The 26,401-nt window shown below is 38.9% G+C and overlaps 1 protein-coding gene across 1 annotated transcript; it reads right to left on the bottom strand.

Moving 5' to 3' along the window:
- Positions 1-1,713: 1,713 nt before the first annotated feature.
- On the bottom strand, positions 1,714-22,183 carry LOC141006666 (dachshund homolog 1-like). The gene is made up of 11 exons (XM_073478892.1): positions 21,663-22,183; positions 11,981-12,090; positions 6,401-6,562; positions 5,908-6,062; positions 5,401-5,545; positions 5,120-5,173; positions 4,147-4,304; positions 3,591-3,738; positions 3,356-3,481; positions 3,131-3,190; positions 1,714-1,751 (listed from the first exon to the last, which is right to left on the bottom strand). Exons 1-11 carry the CDS (start codon positions 22,181-22,183, stop codon positions 1,714-1,716), a joined length of 1,677 nt encoding a protein of 558 aa, XP_073334993.1.
- Positions 22,184-26,401: the final 4,218 nt, after the last annotated feature.

Genomic DNA, 26,401 nt, shown 5'->3' with positions numbered 1-26,401 from the left:
AAACCAAAGCAAAGCGCAGTAACCACTTACTGCAGTAGATAATAGTATAATAGAAATGTAAAAGTTCAATTTCAGTCTTTTTACGCAATTTTAACCAAAATTGTAGTCACTGTTCTTTGGCAATGTGGGGCAGAATAGTACCAGTTCTCCAAATTCACTGGCCGTGCTACAACCTTCTACCATGTTTCATAAATAACTCTCATAAATGACGACGACAAAGTCCTGGTGTTGATTTTTAATAGTTTGTTCTGAAACGTTTGTACAACACAAAGTTCAGGTCACAGGTTTACGTTCCTGCAGGGGAAAACAGCCACCGACTCTGACTCAAACATCTTCTGTTCATTATTTACATTTTAAAAACTTAAAATAATGATAATGATAATGAAACACTGTACAGTTTATTGAGCTGTAAAATAAAAACAAACATGACAAACATGATCAATAAATCAGCTGTAAGACTGTAACAGAGCATGTCGCTGATCTTCTGTCACACCGTCCCACGGTATAACGTCACATCACTGGTGTGGTTTTAGATTTTAACCTCGAAATGGCAGCAACAGCAGGATTTTAAGACTGAAACTCGTTATGGATCAGAAATCATTAAGGAGTCTCTTAAGCATCTTACTGCCTTTACCACATCTAATGTGTGTCGTCACATTGCACTACAGTGCGTGGTGACATCACTTGGGATCATTAAATTCTTAAACTTTTTAAACAACAGCAGGTTTCTCAGGCTGTGATTTCTCCACTCGTTAAAACTCAGAGCTAATGCTAATGATCACAACACCACACCCACTTTGTGATGTCACACTGCTCCCCAGGTAAGGGCGATGTCACTCCTGAGGTCATTTTCAGGCTGGGATGTTGCTACCTTGACCTCTCTCGGCGCGTCCACACTGTGATGTCATACTGCACTGTAGTCACAAGTGACATCACTGATGATGAGGTCTGAGAAGTTTAACCTCGAGATGGACTCAAGATTTTCAGACTAGGACCGTTTAATCGTTAAACCACAGAACTCATTCAGGGCCAGGTTACTTGTTACAGCGAGAATCCTGACAAATGAACATTAACAGTACTTCCACTACTAAAACAAGTACTACAGCGGGTAGTACCAGAACTACAACTCCAATCAGTTCTAACTAACAAACACTAAATTAAGTTTTACAGCAGGAAAGAAACATTAAATACATGTTCAGGTTTGAATCCACCCCCCGACAGGTGGGAACTGTCAACGCCTTTTAAAGCAGATTCCAGTTTGTGAAACCAGTTCAGATCCAACAGGGCCGTGGGGAGAGGATTCTGGGCCCCTGATAGAAACCTGTTGGGGTCCCTGAAGTTATTTATAAAGATAAATAATCCTACAAACGTAAGTCCTCTCCAGCGTCAAAGTGTTTCACCTGATGACATCACAGGTCGCCACTGGGTAGTGACATCTTAACTCCTCCCCCCACAAGGTGTCCACACAACGCTGTTTTCTTTAATAATAATGATAATAATAATAATAATAACAGTTGTAATAGTATGAAATCTTCATTAAAAACAGGAAGCAGAAAGAAGTGGCTGATGGGATATTGAGTATTTATATCTTCTTTTGTTCTTGCTCTTTATTCGTCCATCATCTGTTTTTCCTTTTCTCCTGCTTGAGTCCATCACATCTCCTCCTCCTCTTCATCAGTTCATCCCTCCATCTGGTCTGACAGATGGGAAGTCTCAGAAGAGGAGTGGAGGTTTGATGAACGGTCGGTTCTCTGGAGAAACAGACAGAACGCTTCATTAATTTATTCTGCTTCCTCCTGCCGTCAAACTGGACAGAAATATATAAAATACAGATTTCACAAAGTGTTTCTGTTAAATACAATATAACACATAAACCAACGAGACAATGTACCAACACATCAACAAACTAACACTCCAACGAAGCAATAAACAAACCAGCACACAAACACATCAACAAACCAAAACACCAACATAGCAGCACACCATAAAACCCCAATAAACCAATTTATCAACAAACCAACACACCAATACAGCAACAATCCAACACACAAACAAACCAACAAAACAACAAACCAACACACAAACAAACCAAATAAATAAATAAATAAATTAACAATCCAACACACAAATAGACCAACAAAATAATAAACCAACACACAAACAAACCAATCAACCAACACTCTAACAACACCAACACGTCAGTGCTCTGATAAATGAATCTCATTATCATGTCAGTGTGGAGGAAACACACACACACACATGCACTGTTGTATAAACACTGTTTATAAGTGTGTGTGTTTAGTTCTGCTGTGTAGTTTGTGATTGTTTTTCCCAGTTCAATTTCACAGTCAACACACACACACACACACACACACACACACACACACACACACACACCAGAAAGAATAAACACATTATTTAAAGTGACAGAAACTCTTCTGTGTGTGTGTGTTGGAGAAACTTTAAGTCTTAGTTTTATCATCTGTAACAGATTTAAAGATTAATCTGAGGATTGTTATCTCAGCCAAGGAGGTTTATTTATGTTTATGTTATTGCCCGTATCCGTTGGTTGGTTAGTTTGTTTGGTTTGTAAGCAGGATTACACAGAAACTACCAATCAGATCTCCACGTAACTTGGGTGGAGGATGGGTCTGAGCCCAGAATAGACCCCATTAACGTTTGATGAGGATCCAGATAAAGGGACAGATACAGGAATTTTTTCTCACTTGTATTACATTCTGAAATAGACTGTTTTCCAACATTTTCGTTGATTTCAGTATCTGAGAATGAGTACAAAAGGGACTGTTGGGCCTCGGAGGAGGTATGCACTCTACTGAGTGCCATTCTAGTTTTCTCATTTATTAGTTTAGTCCATAAAATCTTGTCCATCTCAGTCTTTAAATGTTTCGTTGTGTCCTAAACACATTTATATTCAGTTTACTGTGATAGAAAACAGAAACTAAAGAGAAACTGGAGGAACTAGTGCATTTGTCGACATTTAGATAAATATATTAGAGGAGACGTATATTTGTGGGGGTAAAACAAGATTTCAAAGATGAAGTTGGATTATAATTCAAGAAAAAGTGAATGTATTTAAAGTCAAAGCCATTTTTATGAGAAAAACAGTTACCTTGAGCCACAGAGTTTTCTTGCTGTTTGTTCTCCAGTTCGCTCTCAGGAATCACTGCATCTGCAAAAACACCAGAAACACATGAATACATTGTTAGCTGCGATGATATATGTTAGCTTCCTGTGCTATTAGCTGATATAATAAAGCAACTATAATTCATCCAAATGTAGTGAGGGAGGAGAAGACGAGCACAGAAGAAGAAAGAGGAGTGTTGTATCTGGTCACCTGTGAGGGAGTCCGAGTGTTTGAGCGCTCGCTCCACCTGCTCTCTCCTCCTCGACTCAAAATCCAACGCCTCCTGCAGCTTCCTCTTCGCCTTCTTCTCCTTCTTCAGCCTCCTCTGGATCGACACTGATGATAAGAAACAGAGAATTTGACAGTGTCTCACCTCTGGTCTGTAGTTTCACAGTGTAACCTGTCTCACCTCTGGTCTGTAGTTTCACAGTGTAACCTGTCTCACCTCTGGTCTGTAGTTCGGAGCTCAGCTGTCTCTGTAGTGTCTGTCGGGCGCCTCTCTCTCTCTCCAGCTCTAGCTTTAACTCTTTCCTCTCCATCTGGTTTTGTTTGTCCTGAGATCGAGCGCTCTGCACCGCCACCTTCAGGAGGCCCTGAGAACAAACGGTCAAAGATGGCGAAGTGATGATTCACTAAGATGTCCTGATAAAACAAAACAATGAACTGACGGTCCACCTGGAGACAGAGAGTCTTCTGTACATTACCTTGATAATCGCTGTGTTACCTTTTCTACATTATCGTCTCTACATTATTTCCTCTACGCTATTGTCTGTATGCTATCATATCTACATGTTCTCTACATTATTGTGTCTACATGATCATCTCTGCATTAATGTCTTTTTGTTCTTATGTCTATGTTACTGTCTTTTCATTATCTTCTCTGCTTTATTGGATTTCCGTTACTGTCTCTACGTTATCGTCTCTACAGTATTTTCCATACGTTATTGTCTCTACGTTACTGTTTGTACATTAACATCTGTTTTAACAGTTTACTCCATCACCTGTATGTTGGTCAGTAGTGTCTCCATGGACGACAGACCCTCAGCCAACAGGAACGGAGTAAAGGCGGGGTTTGCGTGGTTGATGGACAGCGGCTGAGAGGTGAGCGGCAGCTTCTCATAGGTTGTTTTGAGGAGGGGGAGGGGCAACATGCTGTCATCTGTAGGGATAAACAAAGTAAAGACACGAGGGTGAAATAAAAAAAATTGACACAGAATTCATGTTTGTTGATGCATCTTTTTTTTTTTGTTTTAGCTCAAGAAACAATCAACCCCTTAAATATTTGAAACAGTGGGAAAAAGCTTCCTGTTTGTATTATTCATGATCTCTATCTGTGTGTGTGCACAAGTACAAGCACATGTACACATTATTGGTGACCAGATGCCCAACTCCTGGACTAACTGCAAAGTGTGTTTCTATTATTTATGGTGTCTGTTGTTCCTTTCCTCTTTTTCCTTCAGTCCTCACATCATATTGTTCTCTGCAGGTGATCTGCTGCTTTTCAGTAACACTACGCTATCTGGGTTATGCATTGTTATGTTATTTGTGCGTATAAACATCAGATTCTGTTCTCTTGAAGAGAAAATATTAGTAGTAGTATTAGTATTAGTAGTTTTGATGGTGAATCATAATCAAAAACAAAATCTAAAACTAAAAAGTCTGTCGTCGGGATGTGGTTTCAGATCAGTCCAATCAGCTGATCACAGAAAGGTGTGTCAGCCTTAAAAAAGACTTCAGTGAAGGTTGATCTCATGTTTCTCTGACATCACTCCTCGATCCTCCAAACAGTAATAAGATCACCGGATCACATGAGAAGTGAGGAGTGATGGAAGAGGAGACATGAATAAGGAATGTTAACCCAGAGACAGTCAGTGTGTGTTCATAAATTAAAAATCAGAAAACTGGAGTCCAAACGCCTCCGGATATGCTACTGTTACTGTGAAACCATCTGCTCTCAAACACACTCTCTCTTACCTTTTTCTTTCAACACCTTTTTCATGATGTTTTCTTGTTCCGTGATATCACCGTCTGTGGAGTTCATACAAAACAAGTTATTTCACTTTTCCACAGAAAACACTCCAACAGTACAAAGTATTTGTCCCAGACCCTGAAATCACTCCTATCGCACCTGAAGCGGCTGCCCACTTGGCAAAATGTTATTTAATTTGGGCTATTTTTCGTACCTGTTGAGCATTTTTATTAAGAAAACCTCAAAATGTTCAACATTAATAAATAAAAAAAACTCTTTAGCTAACCCAGCTCTGGCGTATGTGCTGGAGGAGGAGGTGATGATGAGGATGATGAAGATGCTCTAGAAGGTGATTGGCTGGTTGGTTCTTGAGGCTGGAGCTCATCATCACTGGGGGAGGGGCAGGGGGAGGGGCTTCCTGGAGTAGACTCCTAAACAAAGAAGAGACTGAGCATTAGCATTAGCACTGTTAGCATTAGTGATGTTTTTTTTATATTAGCCCTTCATGCATTATTAATTTGCATTAGCATCTTAACCTTAATACTGTTAATATTAATGCTCTTATCATTAGCATCACTAACATATTTCTTAGCATTTACAATGTAAGCATTAGTGCTGTTAGCCTTAGCAGTGTTAGCCCCAACACAATAATATTAAGGCTGTTATCATTAGCACTGTCGCCGTGGTACCTGTAGCATTAACTCTTCAATGTTAGCATTAGACTCTTTTAACGTAAGCGCTGTTGAGATTCGTACTATTAGCATCTTCTCTAGCGGTGTAAGCTTGCAGTCACCTTGCTCTCTTCTCTCTGAACCTGTGACACGGCGGCCATGTTTGCAAAACCGCTCAGCTGACTCATCTGGTTCATTGCCATGGCAACGCTAGCAGGAGGCAGGCCCACAGGAAGGAGGGGGTGTGGCATGACCATAAAAGGAAGGTCTGACAGACCTGAGGACGCGGAGTCACAGAGACAGAAGGATAATATGAAATACAGAGGTGCTACGATGCTAAGCTAACAATGGAGAAAAGTCACTGAGCTATCCAATCAGAGAAAAGCTGTGACTCACGGTTGGCCAATAGCGTGCTGTGTTGTTGCAGAGTGTTGAGGTGGAGAGACGCTGAACCAGGAGGGGGCGCTAAAACCGAGGAGGGAGGAGGAGAGAGGAGGCGCTGCTCCTTCTCCCAGGATCCTTCGCTGCCTCCTGCATGAAGGGAGGAGGAGACACAATTAACTTCATGATGTCAGTCAGGTTCAAGCGGGACTGACGAATTATGTAATTTCCTACCTGTGTCGTCGTTCTCTGATGGTGACATCGTTCTCTCTCCGTTGTGATGGCGCTGCTGATCGCTGTTGCCATGGAAACCCATCATCATCCTCATCTTTTGCAGCTTCAGAGCCTCGGCCATCGCAGCCGCCGTCAGACCTGCGGAGAAGAGATACAGGACACCTGACACAGGTGAGATGCTGACAGATCACCTGAACGCCTGAACACAGGCCTCAACATACATACAAATCTGTGTCATTCATGTTTTTTATCTCAGATTAACATTTGAGTGAATGTAATTATCATGATAATTAAAATTTTTGTTAATTAGCCTGTTATGTGGCATTAACACAGAGCAAGAAAATACTAGCTACATCATTTTAGATTAATTGATTTGAAATGATAAAACATCCTTTGACAAGTGGACCCTTACAGACTTAAAAAATGAAAAAGTTAGGACTTTCTGAATCTTCAAAGGGAAGGAGTCTTCACTTTTTCCATCTCTTTTGCTCACCATGCCGGCAAACCTGAACAAATTGTTCGTCGGTTCTTCTGGTGTGACAGCTTTAAGTAATATATTGCTGTAATGTGTTACTTTTGGAGCTTTTTACCCCCAACACTGCTTAGTACTTATCTAAAACTGCGACATACGAGATGCACAGACTACATACACTACTACTTGCCATACAAGCAAGAAACAAATTAGCAAAAACATGCTCCTACTGAGTTTGAGTTAGGAAAGGTAAATACATTTGCACTTTGGCAAAATGCATATGTTCACGATCTATGAAGAAAAAAATGCACACACAACAAACACACGATCTCATTATTTGGTTAATGGTGATGAACCTAAAGTGCTAAGTGATGAAGAAACTACATCCTGATGATTTATCTGTTCTTGGCGTCTGAATAGTCGTGGAGTGTTTACAGTTTACAGTTTTTCCTGGCGCAAGAGAAAAGATCATGTTGTTATAAAATCTGAAGAGTTTGTTCTCTGGAGAGCAGGAAGTTTAATCTGACAAGCCAGTTTTCATACTAATAATTGTTCATTTGATTAATTCTGCCCATATTTCACTTTTGTACATTTTCATGCTGCACATGTTTTTTTATCTTTGGGGATGAAGATGAAGGTAAATGTTCCAAATGCTTTTTCAGAAGTTGGTGATTGATCAATAATTAATAACACTGGCAGCCTGAAATTCTCCAGTGACTGTCGCTGTCTCTCGACCACCTCTCTCTCCCTGCAGCCACTTGGCCCAATTAATCGCCTCCTCTAATTAATTCAATTAGTATTAACGAGGGACTCCTGCTAACGAACGGACAGCGACCCCCCCACCGTCACCCGCAACCCTCCGGCTCGTTAAAAAAAACCTCCTGATGAACGAAAACACAGAAAGACAAAGCAAGTTTTTTTTTATCTTTTTGTTCTCAGTGTTTCCCTGCAGGAGATTCTGTTTTCATTCTTTTAATATTTCAGCTTCTGAAACTGGAACATTTAATGTCTAGAGACTTTGAAACTGGCTTCAGATCAGCTGCGTGTTTCATGTCTGTGTGTCCGGTACTGATAAATCCAGGACACGTTTAGCTTAACATAAAGACTGGACGCAGGGGGACTGTGAGCGCCATCAGAATGGAAAAAAATACACCGTCCAACAACTCCAAACTCGCTCAACACTTTGATTTTCAACCTGAAAGTATTGTATGTGAAACACTTTGATAAGATTTTATAATACAGTCTGTGATTTTCCAGTGCAGTCATCATTTTATGGATCAGACTCCAATAAAATACTGACTGTTCTTAAACAGAGGAGGTCTTTTTTACTGATAAAACATGAATAAATAAAAACATTTTATGTATAAGAATAATTTCTCTCAGCAGAGAGTCGATTACAGAAATCTTTCAGGTGGTGAAAACAGGAAACACTGAGATGCACAAGAGTGATTTTATAATAAACACACACACACACAGTAAATAAACACATGTCAGTTTGATAAATTCATCTTGTTTTCTGTCGAAATTGTCCCGACTGTCACTGAACGTGGCTGAAAACAAACGTAAGGAACAGAGCTGCTTCCTGTCTGATCAAAGAATGAAAACAGTTTTATTTTCTTCAGAGTTCACAGAAACACATTCATCAAAGAAAATAAGTTCAGAGATGTTTCGTTATCGTCGTGACCTCCATTTCATACATGATGTTTCCTGATGGCGGGGAAGCTTTAACCTGAACGAGACGCTGCAGAGTGTTGATGATACAACAATCACTCACTGTGATAGAATATGTATTTATATTTATTCTTTACATCGTTTATATATGACTGACTGGACACGTCAGATATGTTTTAGAGGAACATATTTTCTGTATGCATTACGTTCACTTTCAACAAGTATTGTTTCTGCAGAACATGAGATTACGTTAACAGTAAAACTCAGCTAGTGATCATTGTTAAACTCTGATTAAATCCCTGAACTGTATCTTAGTTACAGCTTCGTTCCTGCCTCTTATTTCTCATTCATTCATTTCGATGGACTAAAAGGGAACCTGAAAGCTGCTGTCTTACGCCAGAAGTGTGATAGTTGAGACATTGGATATTTGTTTTCTCCAGCCGAGGAAATGTGACATTGTTGTACTGTAAGTTGAAGTCAGAGGTCGAGGTGGATGGTTGGACATCCAGTGTTTAAGACTTTGACACCAGAAACTGGAGTTCATGCAGTGAGTCTCCAGCTGAGGCTGCAATGCTTTCAAAAGGAAGGATTGGATTAATGCTGCATTCACGTGTTACTCCGATAGTCCCATTTCCCGAGTTGGGAAGTCGTTCTTCAGACTTCGGTATGGACACACGTGTTGTGTTGGAATGATGGAGCAACATGGATGTCAAAAAGAAGTTGTTTTTAATTTTATCGCTCAGAGCATTTAAGCTGTTTCCCATATTTGAGTGAAAGGAAGAGCAAAGGAAACGATACAATAACTATGCAGTACATGACTTTATGGTAAATGTTTCTAACCATCAACCCAGTGTTTAATTAGCCATGTTTCAGCGTTATATGACTTCAACTCTGCAACTCGTGTACCAAAATTTTCTCTGACTTTCCGAGTCGGTATATATTATTAAATTTTACATTATTAAAACAAAGCACAAGCAGTGGTCAAGTGGCTCCCAACTTTGGGGTCGGGTCCCTTCAACTGGTCACTGGGCCAGTCTTTGGCTTTTGTTGAAATATTGGACAATTTGATCTCTCTTTTTCAATTTACAGTTATTTTTGAAACCATCGGAAAGTCTCATCAACAACTTAGAGACATCTGAGACATATTTAACAAACTGTTATTGATTTTATAAGATGATCGTTTGTTTGTTTAAAATCCTGATTTGTAAAGTAATCAGTAACTAAAGCAGTAAAATAAAATGGAAATACTTCAGTAAAGTACAAGTACCTCAAAATTGTACTTGCATTGTGACTCTGAGAACAACGAGACTTTATCTTCACTGTAGACGCAACCTTTACAACATTTTAATTAACTCTCCCTGTGTGTGTGTGTGTGTGTGTGTGTGTGTGTGCATGCATGTGTGTGCGTGCGTGCACAGAGTTAATAATATTCTTGTTCCTTTGATCTCTCCGTCTCTGACCTCGGTCAAAAAACGTGGCAGTTTGAGTATTTTTAATAAAATCCTAAGTGTGTGTCAGTGTGTGTGTGTGTGGTGTTTTCATTAAGCTGTCAGATCTGTCAGGCAGGTGACGGAGGTGAAAGGTTCGGTATGTGGTTCCTCCTCTCTGTGACCACCGGAGCGTCTCTGTTGGATTAAAACTCTGCTGAACAGAAAGATGAAAAGACTTCACTGTTCTCGCCTGTTTTCAGAGTTTAAAACGTCCAAACTGGCCTTCATCAGAGGACACGGCAGGTTCACAGGTGACACGCTCAGGTGAATTTAAACGACTGGCTAATGAAACATGGACAGTATAGACCTACATAGAGACTGTCCTAAAGTCTCATCACTTCATCATGTTAGAGGGTCTCTGAGTCCATTTGACCTGGAGTAACAACAGCTCCAGTGGGGTCTTTCAAGACTTACACCGCTTAAAAGACTGTCATGAATTTACAAGGACGAGAAAAAGTCATCTAGTCATCGCTTCATCACTGAATCTTTATTAAAGTCTAAAGGCCGAGACACACCAAACCAACGTCGAGGAACTAGCAGAGACGAAGGCTGACTGTTGGGGTCGCCTCACATCGCCTGTGTCTCCAAGCCAAAAGAGCTGCACTTGAACACACCGCAAAGATTACAGCCGACCACCAGCAAGCTCGTACATTCTGCGCCACACGTCCCCCTCGCCCCTCACGGCTTCCGTAGATAGTATTGGGATGCACAATGTGGATTTTTTTCCAGCCGATACCAGTAACCGATAATTACCTGCTTCTCATGGCTGATGACGATAACATAACAGATAATTTCACATTTTTTGTATTTTAGAAAGAAGTTCATAACCTGTGGTTTATGCACACCTGAGGGTAAGAAAGGTGAAGATGTAGTGAGCAGAGATAGATGATTTAATAATCCATAATCCATATTCTTGTCTGTTTTTATTGGTGTATCTATTGTATCAGAGTCTGTAAATGCTGCCCGTTTTCATTCAATGAAATAAATTTGGCAATAAATTTCCCAATGTATTACACTGATATATATCGTGTCCCTAAATAAAAACACTGTGGTACAGAAACTCTAAAATGATTGGAGGAAGTTGGCTGCTACAAGTCTGAAGTTTGTATTTTGTAGCATTTATCTTATTTATTTATTATTTATGTCACTGTGACTCTTCATCTGTCTGAAGCTTCAACAACAACAAGAAGAATCAGTAGCGACTTACAAACACTCACATGCATTTATATGATCTTCTTAATGAGCTTTTCTTTACGGCTTTTTTCAAGATGAGATGAAATTCTTAACACTTGTCGCCCAGAGGAACACACACACACACACACACACACACACACACACACACACACACACATACACACGTGTGTGTGCTTCGGGTGAGACACTAATCTGTCAGTCATTTTGACATCTGCTAATTAAGCATGCTAATTATAGCTCTAATCACACACACACGCAGTTACACAGTGTGTACAGTACGTGTGATGACACACAGACAGAAATCTGCAGCTCTGTAGAATTCAATAATATAGATATTATTGCTTCACTAATTATACAGGCTTGCCAGGACTCGGTCCTGCCTGACAGGCTGAATTCAGGGTAAAGACTCATGTCTTAGGTCTCATCTTCCTGCAGCAGAATGAACAAAGGCAAATTCTTTGTAATCCTCTATTCTAATCCTGTATACTTATGGTTAACGTAAAACACATCAAAACATGCATCTTCATCAGGATCTCATTGCTGTGAGATTTGGTTGTGATCCCACAAACAGATTTCACACAAATAGCAAGAAAGTGACGATTTGGGGCCCATTGGAAATAAAAGGACATCTATCCCTCAAAACACAGGTTCCCTCTTTTATAAAATATTTTGTTTCTTCTCACAATTTTATTTCACTTTGTGGCACAAAAGTCACAAAAACACATAGAGAAAGGGGGCAATTGTTTGACTCACCTGTTTGTGAAAGTAGGGCGGGGCTTAACAGGCCGTGTGGGAGGAGCCTGGAGCCGTCAGTCATCGTGGCCACGGCCAGTGTCCGCTTCGGGGGACGACCTGGTCGAGAGCTGAAGAAGAGACGGGACAAACATTAAAAACACAGCAGGATGGCCCTTTAAATAAACCTGCTGACCGCCTTAAAGGACCGCAGAGGAAGTCGTTAAATGGGATTCCACCTCAAATCGACAGCCATGAATAATTAATCAATACTGGCCTTTCCTCTCTGCTCAGTATTAATATTCCAGGTTAATCTCATGTTTTAACTTCATGAATTAATCCGTTTCATCTCCTCTCTCTTTCTCTTTCTCCTGAAGGCCTTTTATAGTCAATGTCGTGGTCCCTGGGGAGGATTTTAAGAGACACACCGTTTGTCAGAGACGAGGACGAGTCTGAGAGAGCAGAAAACAGTAACTATCATGTATTTAAAATATATCTGAATGCAAATGTTTTCTCTGATGGTACTAAAAATACTGGAAATCAGTCAAAGTTCAATTTAAAGTGATAACTGTAAAAGAATTGTAGAGTTGAACTGAAAAAAATAAGGAAAAAAAAAACAGATTTAAATCCATAAAAATATTTCACAATATAAATGATATAATATACAATAATATTATCAAATGAAACCTTACATCTGCATATTTTGTAACATGTGCAACTGAATATTCAAGTTTTAGGACATAAATAGTAATACTAATAAAAACTAGAAATGTTGCGATGCCAACACATTTTTTTTTTCAAGAAAGTGCTGCAGCAAGTTATTGCTCATGTTAATGCTAATTACTATTTCCTAGTGCAACATTATGTAGAGATTGATATTTTGTGTGATTTGTGATTTGAAAACTTGTATGTTTAAGTAAACATGTATATAACGCTGTGATCCTACCCTCTCACTGAAGTTACATAGTGCAGAAACAGGTGATACTGTACACTGTACCATCACAATGATTAAAAAGCTGTTATTTAAAGGTTAAGTTAGATAATGTTGCTCTAAAAGCATTTATCCGGCAAAACGTACTTATACTGCTACTGTTCATCAAAAATATACCTAAAGAGCAAAACAACGGTCATTTGTTGACAGCTGATCAGTTTGAAATATGTCAGGGAGCAGTTTTATTCAGTCTCTTAATGGAACAAGAAGGAGCTGTTAGATGAAGAGCTGCAGGCGTCAGGATGCACACCTCCAACTTCTCAGTAAAGTAACCAACTCCTTTACATTACATTATCAGCATTACCAACATTAACATTATCAGGTTTCCTGTTAGGACTGGGTTTGAATCAGAAATATTGCCAAATAGGTCCTTTTGTTTTTCACATTGACAGCAAAACTTCCGCCATCATCTTGTCAATCAACTCTTCTTACAGCTCTTGCATGATAAGTGAAATGTGACACCTGCTACTCTGTGCTGCGACTCTGCTGCTGGCGCTGCTGCACAGAGCAGACAGTTGATGATTGTAGTGTCCGTCGTCCAACTAAGTATTGATTTTAAAAATGTGATGGTGTAATTAAAAACGATTCCTGGCTGTCGGAAAATTTTATCACTTGATCTTTGACTCAGTGGGTGTTTACTTGGCCGATAGCCATTGTTTTCGTCCCATCGCTCAACCCAAGTGAAAGTGCAATTCTGTCAGAAAGGCAAAAGCTGTACTGTCAATAAAGCCATATAAAGGCCAAAAAAGAGAGAACTATTATTTAAAAATATATATATATATAAATGTAATTATAACAGCTTAAAATACATCTCTGTGATCATCAATAATTCTAACAGTTATCATTAGAGCTGCAAAGATGATTTGACTGACAGTTTCATGATTGTGCCTCTTGTGAGGATTTGAAGCTTTTGTTCACAGTAACCTGAACATCATTCGGACAATTGTTGTATGTGTATTTATAAAAGTGGATTTTTTGATTTCTACTTTTGTCATTAAACTTAATGACGATAATATCGCTGATTATATCCCACAGGGCTGAGGAGTAATCAGATTACATTAAAACATTTTCAAAAGCCTTCCATGTAACTTATCGGTTGCCGTGGTTACCACATCTGCCCGAAACCTGCCGCCTCAGCTTTATGAACACACACACACACACACACACACACACACACTGTGACAGTCTGAGGGGTACACACGGGTCAGTGTTTGATTGACAGGTCTGAGCCAACCCACACACACACACACACACACACACACACACACACACACACAGACTACTGAGGAATTTAATTTACTGTGTGTTTGCCTCTGTGTGTGTGTGTGTGTGTATGCGAGTGCGTGTGCGTGTGTTGTGGGGATTTCCACACTTAATTAAATTGGGACAAAATGTCCTTTATGTAGCACGCACACACACACACGCACACTCAGGTGAACAAACTGTGAGACTTTTCAGAAACACTGATCCCAGTTCAACCAGTGAAACCAGTTAAATGAACCAAATCATCGTTACTGGGTGTATACTTTTCTATAAATGATGATTATGATTATTATTATGTTGTTGTATTAGTGGGGCTGTAACAATTAGTCAATCAGTAAGTCCATGACTAAAAAAATTAAGCAGCAACTATTTTGTCATCAATTAATCTTTACAGTCATTTTTAAAGTGAAAAGATTTGTGGGTTGCAGCTTCTCATATTTGAGGATTTAGTTGTCGATTTGTTTTTACCAAATCTGATAATAAATAAACTTCCGACTGTTGGTCAGAAAAAATAAAGAAATTAAAGACACTGCAGCCCTAAGTAGTTGTGATAGATATATACATACACATATATATGTACTGTATACATGTATGTTCATGTTAAGTTTGTTGTTAAACTGTAAAATATCCTTCCTCCATTACGTACATACCCTTTTCACAAGTGTTTGATAACCACATGCAAAATGTGTGTTTATGAATGTATACTATGTAAATAAGAGTATCAGTCAATATATCCATAACAGAATGTTTTTTACTCTGATATTGGCCCTTAAAATCCAGTATCGGTCAGGCTCTAATTATGGGATATCTACAAAGCAGCACATTAGCATGTTAGCGCTTCACTTGATGTGTTCAGGTACAGTTCTGAGTGTAGGTCACCTGTGTTTTAGCAGCACCCAGCGCCCACACACAATTGCTGTGAGAAAAAATACGCTTCAGGTCACATTTACGGGTGTGAAATGCAGAATTACTCCTTAACTTAAACTATTTTTTATAACTCAGACAGCAGGAAAACACTTTTTCCGATTTCTACAAAATAAAAATGCTCATATAAACAGGTGGAACCAGACTCGACTATCTTGAGCAGTGAAGTCAAACAGACAGCAGAGAGAATGCACTTGTCTTGTTGCTTGAAGACATTATTACATCTATACTATATGTTGCAACACACACACACACACATACACACACTCACAGAGTAGTCAATCACAAATTATGACTCGATCTGTACTGTGCTGTCAAACTGTGCATGCGACTGACCTCTCTGAGACAAGGTCAACCACACACACACACCGATAAATTGTAAAGACAATATGGTTGCCCTTGACAACATCTGATTTACTGCATGGCTTCAGAGTCACATACAGCTGAGTGTGTGTCGTGTGTGTGCGTGTGTGTTATACATCTATCTCTGAGTTCTATATCTGAGTTGTCGACACCGCACGTACATTATTCTGTTCATGTTTTGCTATGTTACACACTGTGTTACGTTAAGTAGCATTACCTTTTGTGGCGTTACCTTACGTGATGTTTCTTTACCTTAGGTCACTTTACTCTTCTATTACACTAGGTTACCTTATGTTACATTACATTATGCTTTGTGACATTATGTTACACCACATTAAATACATTTTGCAGTGTTACATTACATTATTCTGGTAAATTATGCTGTCTTACTCTATGTTGCATTGTGTTAAATTAAGTTACATTACCTTCTGTAACCTTGTGTGTTATTTACCTTACGTTACCTTGAGATACGTTACCTTACACTTCTATTACGCTAGGTTATTTTACGTTACATTACTTAACCTTCCCTGTCATTACTTTAACTGACATTACATTATCTTACACACTGCCACCTTACACTGTTACATTAACGTATGTTACATTACCTTACCTGCCGTTACACTATATTAACTTACATAATGCTACATTATGTTGTACTACCTTCTGTCACATTACCTTACGTAAAATGTATTTACTTAACGTAAGCATAGGTACATTACCTTACTTCTACTATTACGCTATGTTATGTTACATTATCTAACATTACCTTAGGTTACATTATGCTTTCTGACATTATGTTACATTACATTACGATGGGTTCTGCAGTGTTACATAACATTATTGTTACAAGTTATGCTATGATATTCTCTGCATTATGTTATATTATGCTGTTACATTAAGATACATTACCTTCTGTCACGTTACCTTACGTGACGTTACTTCAGCTTAATATTAAGATACGTTATCTTACACTTCCATTGCGCTAAGTTATGTTACATTACATTACCTAACCTTCCCTGCTTTTACTTTACCTAACATCACATTACCTTACGTCTTGTCACTTTACATTATATCAAATTTTGTCACATAACCTTACCTGCCGTTACGCTATCTTATCTTACATAATGTTACACTTTCATTACACTAGGTTATCTTACGTTCCTTTCATATGTTACATTACATTACTTTGCCTTCCCTGCCAATAATTTACTTGACATTACATTACATACATGCTGTGACCTTAAATTCTGTTACATTACCTTATGTTACATTACCTTACCCTCGGTTACACCATCTTCAGTTTAATCATGTTGAGTCATGTTATGTTGTATTATTATGTTGTTACATAAGATTATGCTTTGTTATGTTATCCCATGTAATTTTATTTTGTTTTCTGTTTTGTTATAATATTACATCACATTACATGTTATGCTATTTGTTTTATCATATCGTTACATAGAGATGCATTCAGGACTTCAGAGATGCTGCTTTCAGTTAACTGCCATAATCTCTCCTAATATTTATATTTCTACACCTGTTAAATTAATAGCATACATGTCAATCACACACAAACACACACACACGCTTACCATCATCAGTTTAATAATAATCATGCGATTAAAGCTGATTAAAAACAGCCTGTTCACATTAAAGCTGTGACTTCCTCACTGTCAGTCTCATTTTACACTTGTATCACACACACACACACACACACACACACACACACACACACACACAGCCTCTCTGTTAATTCTGTAATTAGTCAAGGCTCATTTACATAATTTGATCATAAGAGAGAAAAACATTTTGATCCACATTCAGCAGTAATCTACCTAAATGTGATTAAACACTCACACAGAGTTAATACACACCTGGAGGCGACACAAACATTTCAAGTGATATAAAGTGTGTGTGTGTGTGTGTGTGTGTGTGTGTGTGTGTGTGTGTGTGTGTGTGTGTGAGAAGAGTTACAGTCAAGACGAGCATCATGTGACTCTCTTCGGACCAAGCAGAAGCTCTATGGCGCTACATTAGCCCTGCTCCGTACACATATGCTGGCTTGTCTTGACCCAGCACAGCAGGGATTTGCTTCTCCGTCACAACAGGGCTACCTGCTTGAAGGTGTGTCTTGAACTGATTATGTAATGGTCTTCAGTCAATGACGTTTAAAAGCAGCGCCTTATTTAGTGCTGTGTGCTATTGCACTGTGCAATGGTTGATGGTTGCCAGCTACTTATTGTCTTGGATTTTCAGGGTATCGTTTGGTTTCGCTTGGCATCTACAGCTTATTGTTTGAATAAATTGAGACAAGGCAAGGCAAGTTTAATCCAAAATTGTGTCTTGTGTGGTCATAGTGACCTTGACCTTGTCCTTTGACCACCAAAATCTATTATGTTCATCCTTGAGTCCAACTGAACATTTGAACCAAATCTGAAGAAATTCCCTCGAGGCTTTCACGAGAATGAGACGGACAGGCAGAAAACCTGAAAACATGATGCCTCCGGCCACGGCTGTCACCAGCACGAAGGCATAAATATCAGTCAAAATGGATCCAAAAGAGGCGGAGGAAGTGGAAGTGGAAGCCACAATTCATCCTTGAACGATGACAAAGCCCATCTGACATCACCACAACCCACTTGGAGGCAGTCAGGGACGCTTCGACCCGACTCTGAATATGGTGTACTTTGGAAGTGACTCAAGTTGGCATGTTTAAACTGGAAACGGAAATGCAAATCAACGCAGCACCATTTGACTCTGGCAGCCAAAGGTGCTACAGGAAACGCCTGACATGTGATGCAGACTGCAGTATATCGTTCACTCTGATGAGAAGGTGATTGGCTGTTTCTGTACGCCTCCAGAACCCCGAGGCCAAAACAGATTACTAGTATGTTAGAACTTGGCGATAAATCTGATTGTGTGTCACGTGACAAAGAAGGCACAAGTCAGGTGTTGTGTTATCGAACCTTTACATATGTGAAGCGCAAAACAGCACTGAGTTCTGAGGTAATTTTGAGAGTCTGGTTTAAAAAAAACCCCAAACAATTGCAGGTGAGTAGAGCCCGACCATTTTATCTGTTGGCTTCTCACAAATATATCGGTATTGGCAGATATGTTGTCCGATTTGAAGGCTTTTCTTTACTGAACATAATGCAGAAAAAGATGCTTGATTCTTGAGGTAGTTTATAATTATCAAATTTCAAGTGAAGCAGACTGTGTCGGTGGTCTGATATCATCTTAGACAATAAAGTTTTTTGTTAAGTGTAAATCGTCCTGCCTCCATTACGTAAGTATCTTTGCCCGATGAGGCATCATTGCCAAAAAATTGTATTTTTGTACATATTCTGTGTATATAAGAATATCAGACGATATATCGATATCTGTCCCAAAAATCAAGTATCGGTCAGGGTTTACAGGTGAGTCATGATGGGGGCGGAGCTTCACAGGTGAGTCAGTTTACAGCACAAATAACAGAGACGACGTTTGGGTACGAACATGACAGAGATTCATGAAGAGTGTGTGTGTGTGTGTGTGTGTGTGTGTGGGTGCCTCAGGCTTTGCTGCTGGCAACATGTTTGTCCATATGGCACACACACACACACACACACACACACACACACACACACACACACACACACACGGAGCTTCCTGTCTGTTCTCTCTTCATTCCACCAATCACATCACAAAGAGAAGAGATTTATTATTATTATTGCAAAAATCTTTGTTCTTTTTTACATATTTCCATACTGACGTCTCTAATCATTAACTTTGAATCCTGATTATAAACATACGTCATATTAATCAAATAGTTGATCAACAGAAAATTGGCAAATATTTTGTCAGTCAATTAATTTTAGTCATTTTTCACCAAATATCCTGTGTAAGTGTCAGATGTAGTGTTTTATTTATTATATATGTCAATAACCTGAATAACTTTGGACACACACGATATATATATAGGTATACACGTTTCTTTATTCTAATGACGGGGGCTAAGAAACCCGTAACTGTAAACTCTTGAAGGTTGAACTGCTGCATCAGTAAAACCTTGAAGAATAATGAAGCTGAAATTATTAGTCAATTAACTGATATGTTGATCGACAGAAAATTAATATGCAACAATTACGATTAATTGTTTTACCAAATTTTCATGCAAATTGGTTTCAGCTCATTAAACTGAATCTCTTTTGGTTTTGGACAAAACGAGACGTCAATTTGTGATAAATATTTTTTTTTTTTACAGTTTTCTGATTTTTTTTTCTTATAAAACAACTAATCAATTAATCAAGAAATATAAATAGTATATACACTTATACTTATTATCTTTCTGATGTTTTTGACTTGTGAATAGCTGAATAATAATCACAGACATGAAGAAAACTGATGACGGATCACAAGATGCTGATTTGTTTTAAAGCTTCAGCCTGAACTGTTTACAAACAAACATGTTTAAATGTAGTTTCATGTTTTTCTACCTGGTCTTTACTTGTTGTATTTTCACTCACTCCTGTTACAGAACGACTTCTCACAGTTTCTGGAGGTTAAAATGATCGAGTCACTTTGGTTTAGTGATGGTTTCTACTGACTACCTGATTGTTATGAGATCATGTTCTCAAACAGTTTAAATCTTTTTACAGTTTAAATCTCTGATTCAAGTGAGACTTAAATGATGCTTAATTAGGACGTAAGTAAATGATCAGATGTGACAGAGTTGTAGTTTACTGTTGATGAAGTTATCAGAGAATAAAAGGATCAGTTGGATGGAGCTCTCAGACGGGTTTCACTACAAACTGTCAGGTTTACAAGCTTTTATTTTACAGGCTGTTAATGTTTAAGTTTATTTTTCTGAGCTGCAGTGATGAGTTGATTAGACTGAACTGATAACTGAGCAAAAATAACATTCGCTGCTTCCAAACATCCTGTTTTCTCTCTCAGTGAACTGAATCTCTTTGTGTTTCGGATCGTTGGCCGGACGAAACAAGATATTCGACTTGGACATTTTTTACTTAAACAAGTGACTGATTAATTGAGGGAATAATGATCAGATAAAACAATGATGAAATAATCATTAGTTGCAGCCTGACAATGAAATCAAACAGAAAAAAAGCAGAAAATCTTCACATTTAATGATACATTTTTCATATTTGTGATCACATACTGCGCCTATCATTAAATACTTTTTTTCTGTACCTAATATTAATACTGATAACTATATATATATATACAAATACCTACATAGTTATAGTTGAAGCATCATGTTATACTTCTTGACTTCTTATGTACAATTATTTGCACTGTTTTCTTCTATAGCCTAATGTATTATAATCCATCACAATGTATTGTCCTGATTATAATGTGAGTAGCTTTTTAATGTCACTCTTTCGTATTTTATCATAGATTTTTTTTATGTTTTCTTCCCTCTCGGTGTGTTTCTCTGCTGATGTATCTTGTGAATTTACCCTGAGAGTTCAGTGAAGGCTGGAAGATCGATTCATGATTGTTATAATTATTTATTTTTTTCCAGATCAATGAATGGCTTATATAGTCTGTAGTCAATAAAGCAAACAGATCAATAATCACACAGCCAGTCCACTGAAGTGTTTTCTTCTGGATTTTTGATGGAAGTTTGGGGTTTTAGTGTCTTGGGAATATTTTATGTTTGACAATTAAAAACACTTCTGCAGCTATATTTATATTTATAGGCTAAAAGCAGTATTCATTATATTTAAGTTTGACCATATTTAAGGCCAATAATTCAACGAGAAAGTGAAGCTTTAAGTTGGGAAATTAAAATAAATTGAAAACTCAAAAAGGATGATCCTGATAATTTAAAATCTTACTGATGTTGTCTGATGTTTCTTTGACTTATGAGCTCAGTTTTTATCATTGGAATCAAATTAAATGAAAAATGGTTTTCTTATTAATTTGGAAAATATGTTTTTAATCTGAGCAAACAAACGAGAAGACGCTAAATTAGTCTGAATCCTGTAAAGCAGGTAAATCATTTAATTTGATGAGTTTTAATATTTCTTGTCACTGTGACAACCTATCTGACTCCAGTTTATTTCAACTTGCTGCCTCCTCCACCAAACCCCATGATAAAAACAGCCCATTTTAAAACTTTTCCCCTCTGAACAGGCTCTGTGTCTGTGTGTCTCGGCCCACCTGGCGTTGGTGCAGTCCCGGTACAGCGTCTCGAAGTCGGCCCTGGTGATGAGCTTGCAGCGGTTGACTCCGGGCTGGATGGCTCCGAGCCCCCGCAGGACGCGCACCTGCTCCACGGTGCACACCACCGGGCTGATGTCCAGCCGCTTCAGCTTGGTGTAGACGGTGTGCAGTCCGCCCACCAGGTGCTTCAGGAACAGCTCGAACACCTGCGGCAGGCAGATCAGCTCCACGCCGTTGACCGTGAACGAAGCCACTTTCACGCCGTGAACTTCCACCATCTTACACTCGGTGTGCGGAGGAGCGGCGCCGCCTCCGCCTCCGCCGCCTCCGCCGCCGCCGCTCGTCCCGTTCACGCTGACCGGGACTCTGCCGCTCCCGCCGCTCAGGAACGATCCGGCCAGGCGAGCGACGGGGAGCCGCGGGGAGCTGGCCGGGTTGGGAGCGCTGTAGGGCGGGTCGGAGTGGAAGAGGGAGTCGGAGGGCGGCGTGGATGTCCGGGACAGAGGGGTGCCCGCCATGTCCGAGCAGAACCGAGAGAAGAAGAGAAGTGAGTTTATTTTTCTTTCCTCTTGTTTTTGTTTCTTTTCATCCGTCCTCCGTCTCTCTCTGTTCCCGCCACTGGGACTGCCGATGCTCCGCTCTCTCTCTGACTCTACCCCGCTCTGCCTGAAGGTCTCTCTACCTCTCTCTCTCTGCGCCGCACCTGCCTCTCTCTACCGCTCTGTCCCATTAGAAGCCAGTCACAGTCCAGCCAATCAGGCGCAGGGATCACACACGGACAGGCCTCCCATTGGCTGAGAGGGCGGGTGAGGAAAACCATTGACAACTGATCTTTGAATTAAACAAAACAAGAAAATAAAAACAACAGAATCAACCTTTATTGAGATCAGCAGTTGACCAAATCATTAAGAATTATTTATTTATTATTATTTTTTTTACAACATTTCACTTTTAAGTTGTTTTTATTGTTGACGGTTCCATTTACGTGTGTTTGTTTTAGACTGTTTGGAGATTCAACAGAAGTCACGCCCGTCCGATGGACCCCACGGGACCCTATTTCGGAAAAAAATATGAATGGTAGTGAATGGAAAAGGACAAATATATTTTCGATCCAGCTTGATTTGTGCCATGAACTACACATATGATGTTTGTTAAATTAAAAGATAATTTTTCAGTTCACTAAAGTCAAACAAGATCAAAAAATATTTGTCTCTCTCCATTCACTATCATACAAAGTTCCTCCGAAATAAGGTCCCATGGGGGAAACCAGAAGGGGCGTGGCTTCAGCTCTATATCTAACGTTGCTAACGCTAGCTAACGTTAAAATTACAAAACAAACTGGCGACAAATGTTGTGAAAAACATTCAGAAATTCCCTAATATAATCAACAGAGTGTGAAGGAATAACAGTTCTGATGTCATGACATGCCTGTACTGTCTCACAGAGATATCTCCTGAAGTTAGCATGCTAACCAACTAGCCCTAGCCCGTCCTGGTTCAAGCTTAGCTCCTCGACTAACTGAGCTTACTAGGTGACAGCGGATAGAGTTGGCAGCACTTAGCGGGTTAATCTGGTGATATACTGCCCCCTGGTTATGTGAGTATACATTTGACAGGCGGACAATTCTTACATATTGCACCTTTAAGGAACAGCTAAAAAGATATTTCAAGTAACAGATAAATTTGACATTTTAGTTTGGATTCTGAATTTTAAGTTTCTTTCAGGAGCTTATTTTCACCGCCTTCGTATCCTCTTACACTTCAGTAGACATAGTCTATTGAATATTTTCAGTGCTTCAACTTGAGCTGATGCTTACACTGCTTTTACTCCCACAGAACATCTCACAGGCACACACTGAACATTTCAAGATATTTTGATTTATATTTTTCAATTATCCTCACAAAGTTTAACATTTTGCTGTTTATTTACTATATTTTTTGACAGTCTTTGATATACATTGATATGATTCTAGTTATTTACATGTCATTTTAACTTTTATATTACAAGAATTTATTTGATCTAATTTGATATTTTTTCCTGTCATCTTCCTGTTTATTTTATAATTTAACTATCCCTTGTTTTTAAAGCATTTTCCAGTTTATATTTATATGGATTTAAATCACCGGATGTGTTAACTGCAGTAATCTGGTTCACATGTATTAAGAAACATCAGGTAAGCTGTTTTCCAGCAGAGATAATAAATTCATATTTTTTAATCATAGCGTGCAGAAGAGAGACTGATGGTGCTGAGAGAAACTCACCTCATACATCAGCTGAGTTTCAAATTAAAAGCGCAGCATCAAATTAAAAGCATCAAATTAACCTTTACAGAGCAGAGCAGATTAAATGTCAGCAGAAAATACCTGAATACCATCACATCCATATCATCTATCTACCTGGATACAGTACTGACTGTCATATCAAACCAGTTAACATACAGCGAGAAGCTGAACAGAGATCAACTGCAGGAAGAACAACCTCTTTATTGTACAGAAACCTTTAAATGGCAAAAAGTTGATCTTTACATGAGTCTGAGTCAAAGAATTGAGAGGATGGTGGCGGCATTATAGCAGCCAACATGGCTGCCAAATGGCCGACTGCAATTCGAGTCTCACCACTGGATATTTTATAGGACACCTGCAGACATTTCCCACCATTTTTGTGGCCAGCTATTTATGAGAAGTTGGACCATCTCTATCCATGATCGTGGCTACCAAAACAGGTATTTCAAGCCAAACCGTGATGTTTTCCTGACTCTAACCAAGCGTTTTTTGTACCTAAATCTAAGCTGAGCATAAACACAGCGTTGTAACAAGAGAGAAGAAAATTCAACCTCAACAGAAACGTCCAGTTTTAAGTTATCTGTGGTTTTCACAGAAATGACAAAGCGTCACTGGTACGCTGCAACAGTCATGTTGTTTTAGGAACGGTGGTAAATGTTGTGTTTTGGAGTCGATGGCAATCTCTTCAGCTGTTAGACATAAGGATGTGTTGCCTATTCAAACACACTCACACACACCGACGCAGGGTGCTGGCCTGACCATCGGGGGTAAATTGGGGTTCAGTGTTTTACCCAAGGACACTTCAACATGTGGCCAGGAGGAGGTGGGGATCCAACCACAAACCCAATGATCAGTGGATGACACACTCTACCTGATGAGCCACAGATGCTCCTGACCCACTAGGCCAGGATGTCTTTCAAGCCGACTAAATCAGCACAAAGTTCTTCTGATTGGACAAAACAGTTGACACTAAGTAGACGATCACCTGCTTAAATGTATTTTTTTTGTACTCACTTCAGTTCAAACACATAATATGTGACAGATTAACAGTATTTGGATATTTAAAGGTGTGGAGGAAAGTAAGTGAACCAGTTCTGTTTGTGTGGAGCACCAAACTCCACTCACTATCTTCTTCGTTCAAGGTTGTTCTTTTCACCCTCTCGCTCTCTCTCTCTATGTCTCTCTCGTCGTCTCTGGAGGTTTCTCTGCAGTCAGAAAACGAGCGGTAAACGTTTTGGCAGCTGATCACAGCCGTCCTATCAGCACACAGCCCTCGTTAACACCTCGCGCTAACGAGCTACAAAAGGCCTTTTAATGTCAGGAACAGAAGAGACGCCAGGAAAGATTTAACAGAAGAACACTTTCTTTTTCTTTTTAACGCTCTTCAAACGTTTTCACCGACAGATCGACCGGCTGCAGACACACGCACACACACACACACACACACACACACACACACACACACACACGCACTCACAAAGTTCTATTTAAGATCAATTACAATGAAAATGTAATCAGATTATTGATGATATTTGATATTATCTGATTACTTGTTCTTTAGATACTCAGTGTATTTGTGCAGATATACTCGCATAAAAGTGTTGTTTCTTATACTCTCTTACTATCAGTAATCCATCCATCAACCCAGCTGATTGGTGGATTCAAACCCAGAACCTCCATGTTCATGACTGTTTTAACCACTGACTTAATGTGCAGTGAATCTACACAAATATGCCATTTTAATCAAAGTTCTTATACACAAATCTTTTTTTTAATAGAAGTATTGGATCATTTGAACAATTCTTGATATGAAACCATGTAAGAAGTTGTAAATAAGTTCGAAATACAGCTGTTGAATATCTGGATTTTATGCTACTTTACACTTCTTAACATTTCAGAGAGAAATATTGTACTTTTTACTCCAGTAAATTTATTTAACAGCTGTTGTACAACAACTTCAAAAGTAGATCAGCCTATATCAGTAAGTGTACTGTGTATCATCTCTCATATATGACTGGTTAATAACAGACTCTAATTTAGCTGTAAGTGTTTCTGAATGTATTAACTTAACTAGAACAGGTCAGAAGTGTTGTCTGCTGTATAAACTATAATGTTTATGATTATTGTTGATGAAGGTTCTCAGTCATCCAGGTCATGGTAATTCTAAGTGCTACATCGTAGGCAATTGGACGTGTTTCTGTTTATTATTATTATTTTATTTATTTATAAGTTATAGGGGAAATCTGTAAAATATGGCAGGCGTTTACATGTATGACTTTATGTGTATGGGAGTGGAAAAATAAAAATGAAAACAATGCATGTATTGTAAATTAAGTAATGAACAGCTAATAATAAGGGAAGATCAAAACAAAAAAATAGGGCGGGGTTATATGGCCTTAAAATAATATTGCGATATTTTAAGGTTATATTGCGACAATATCATATGGATGACTA

This window comes from Pagrus major, chromosome 13 (genome assembly GCF_040436345.1).
Source record: "Pagrus major chromosome 13, Pma_NU_1.0".
NCBI lineage: Eukaryota > Metazoa > Chordata > Actinopteri > Spariformes > Sparidae > Pagrus > Pagrus major.
The sequence above is the reverse complement of the archived record's forward strand: the minus strand, read 5'-3'. Positions and strand labels throughout refer to the sequence as shown.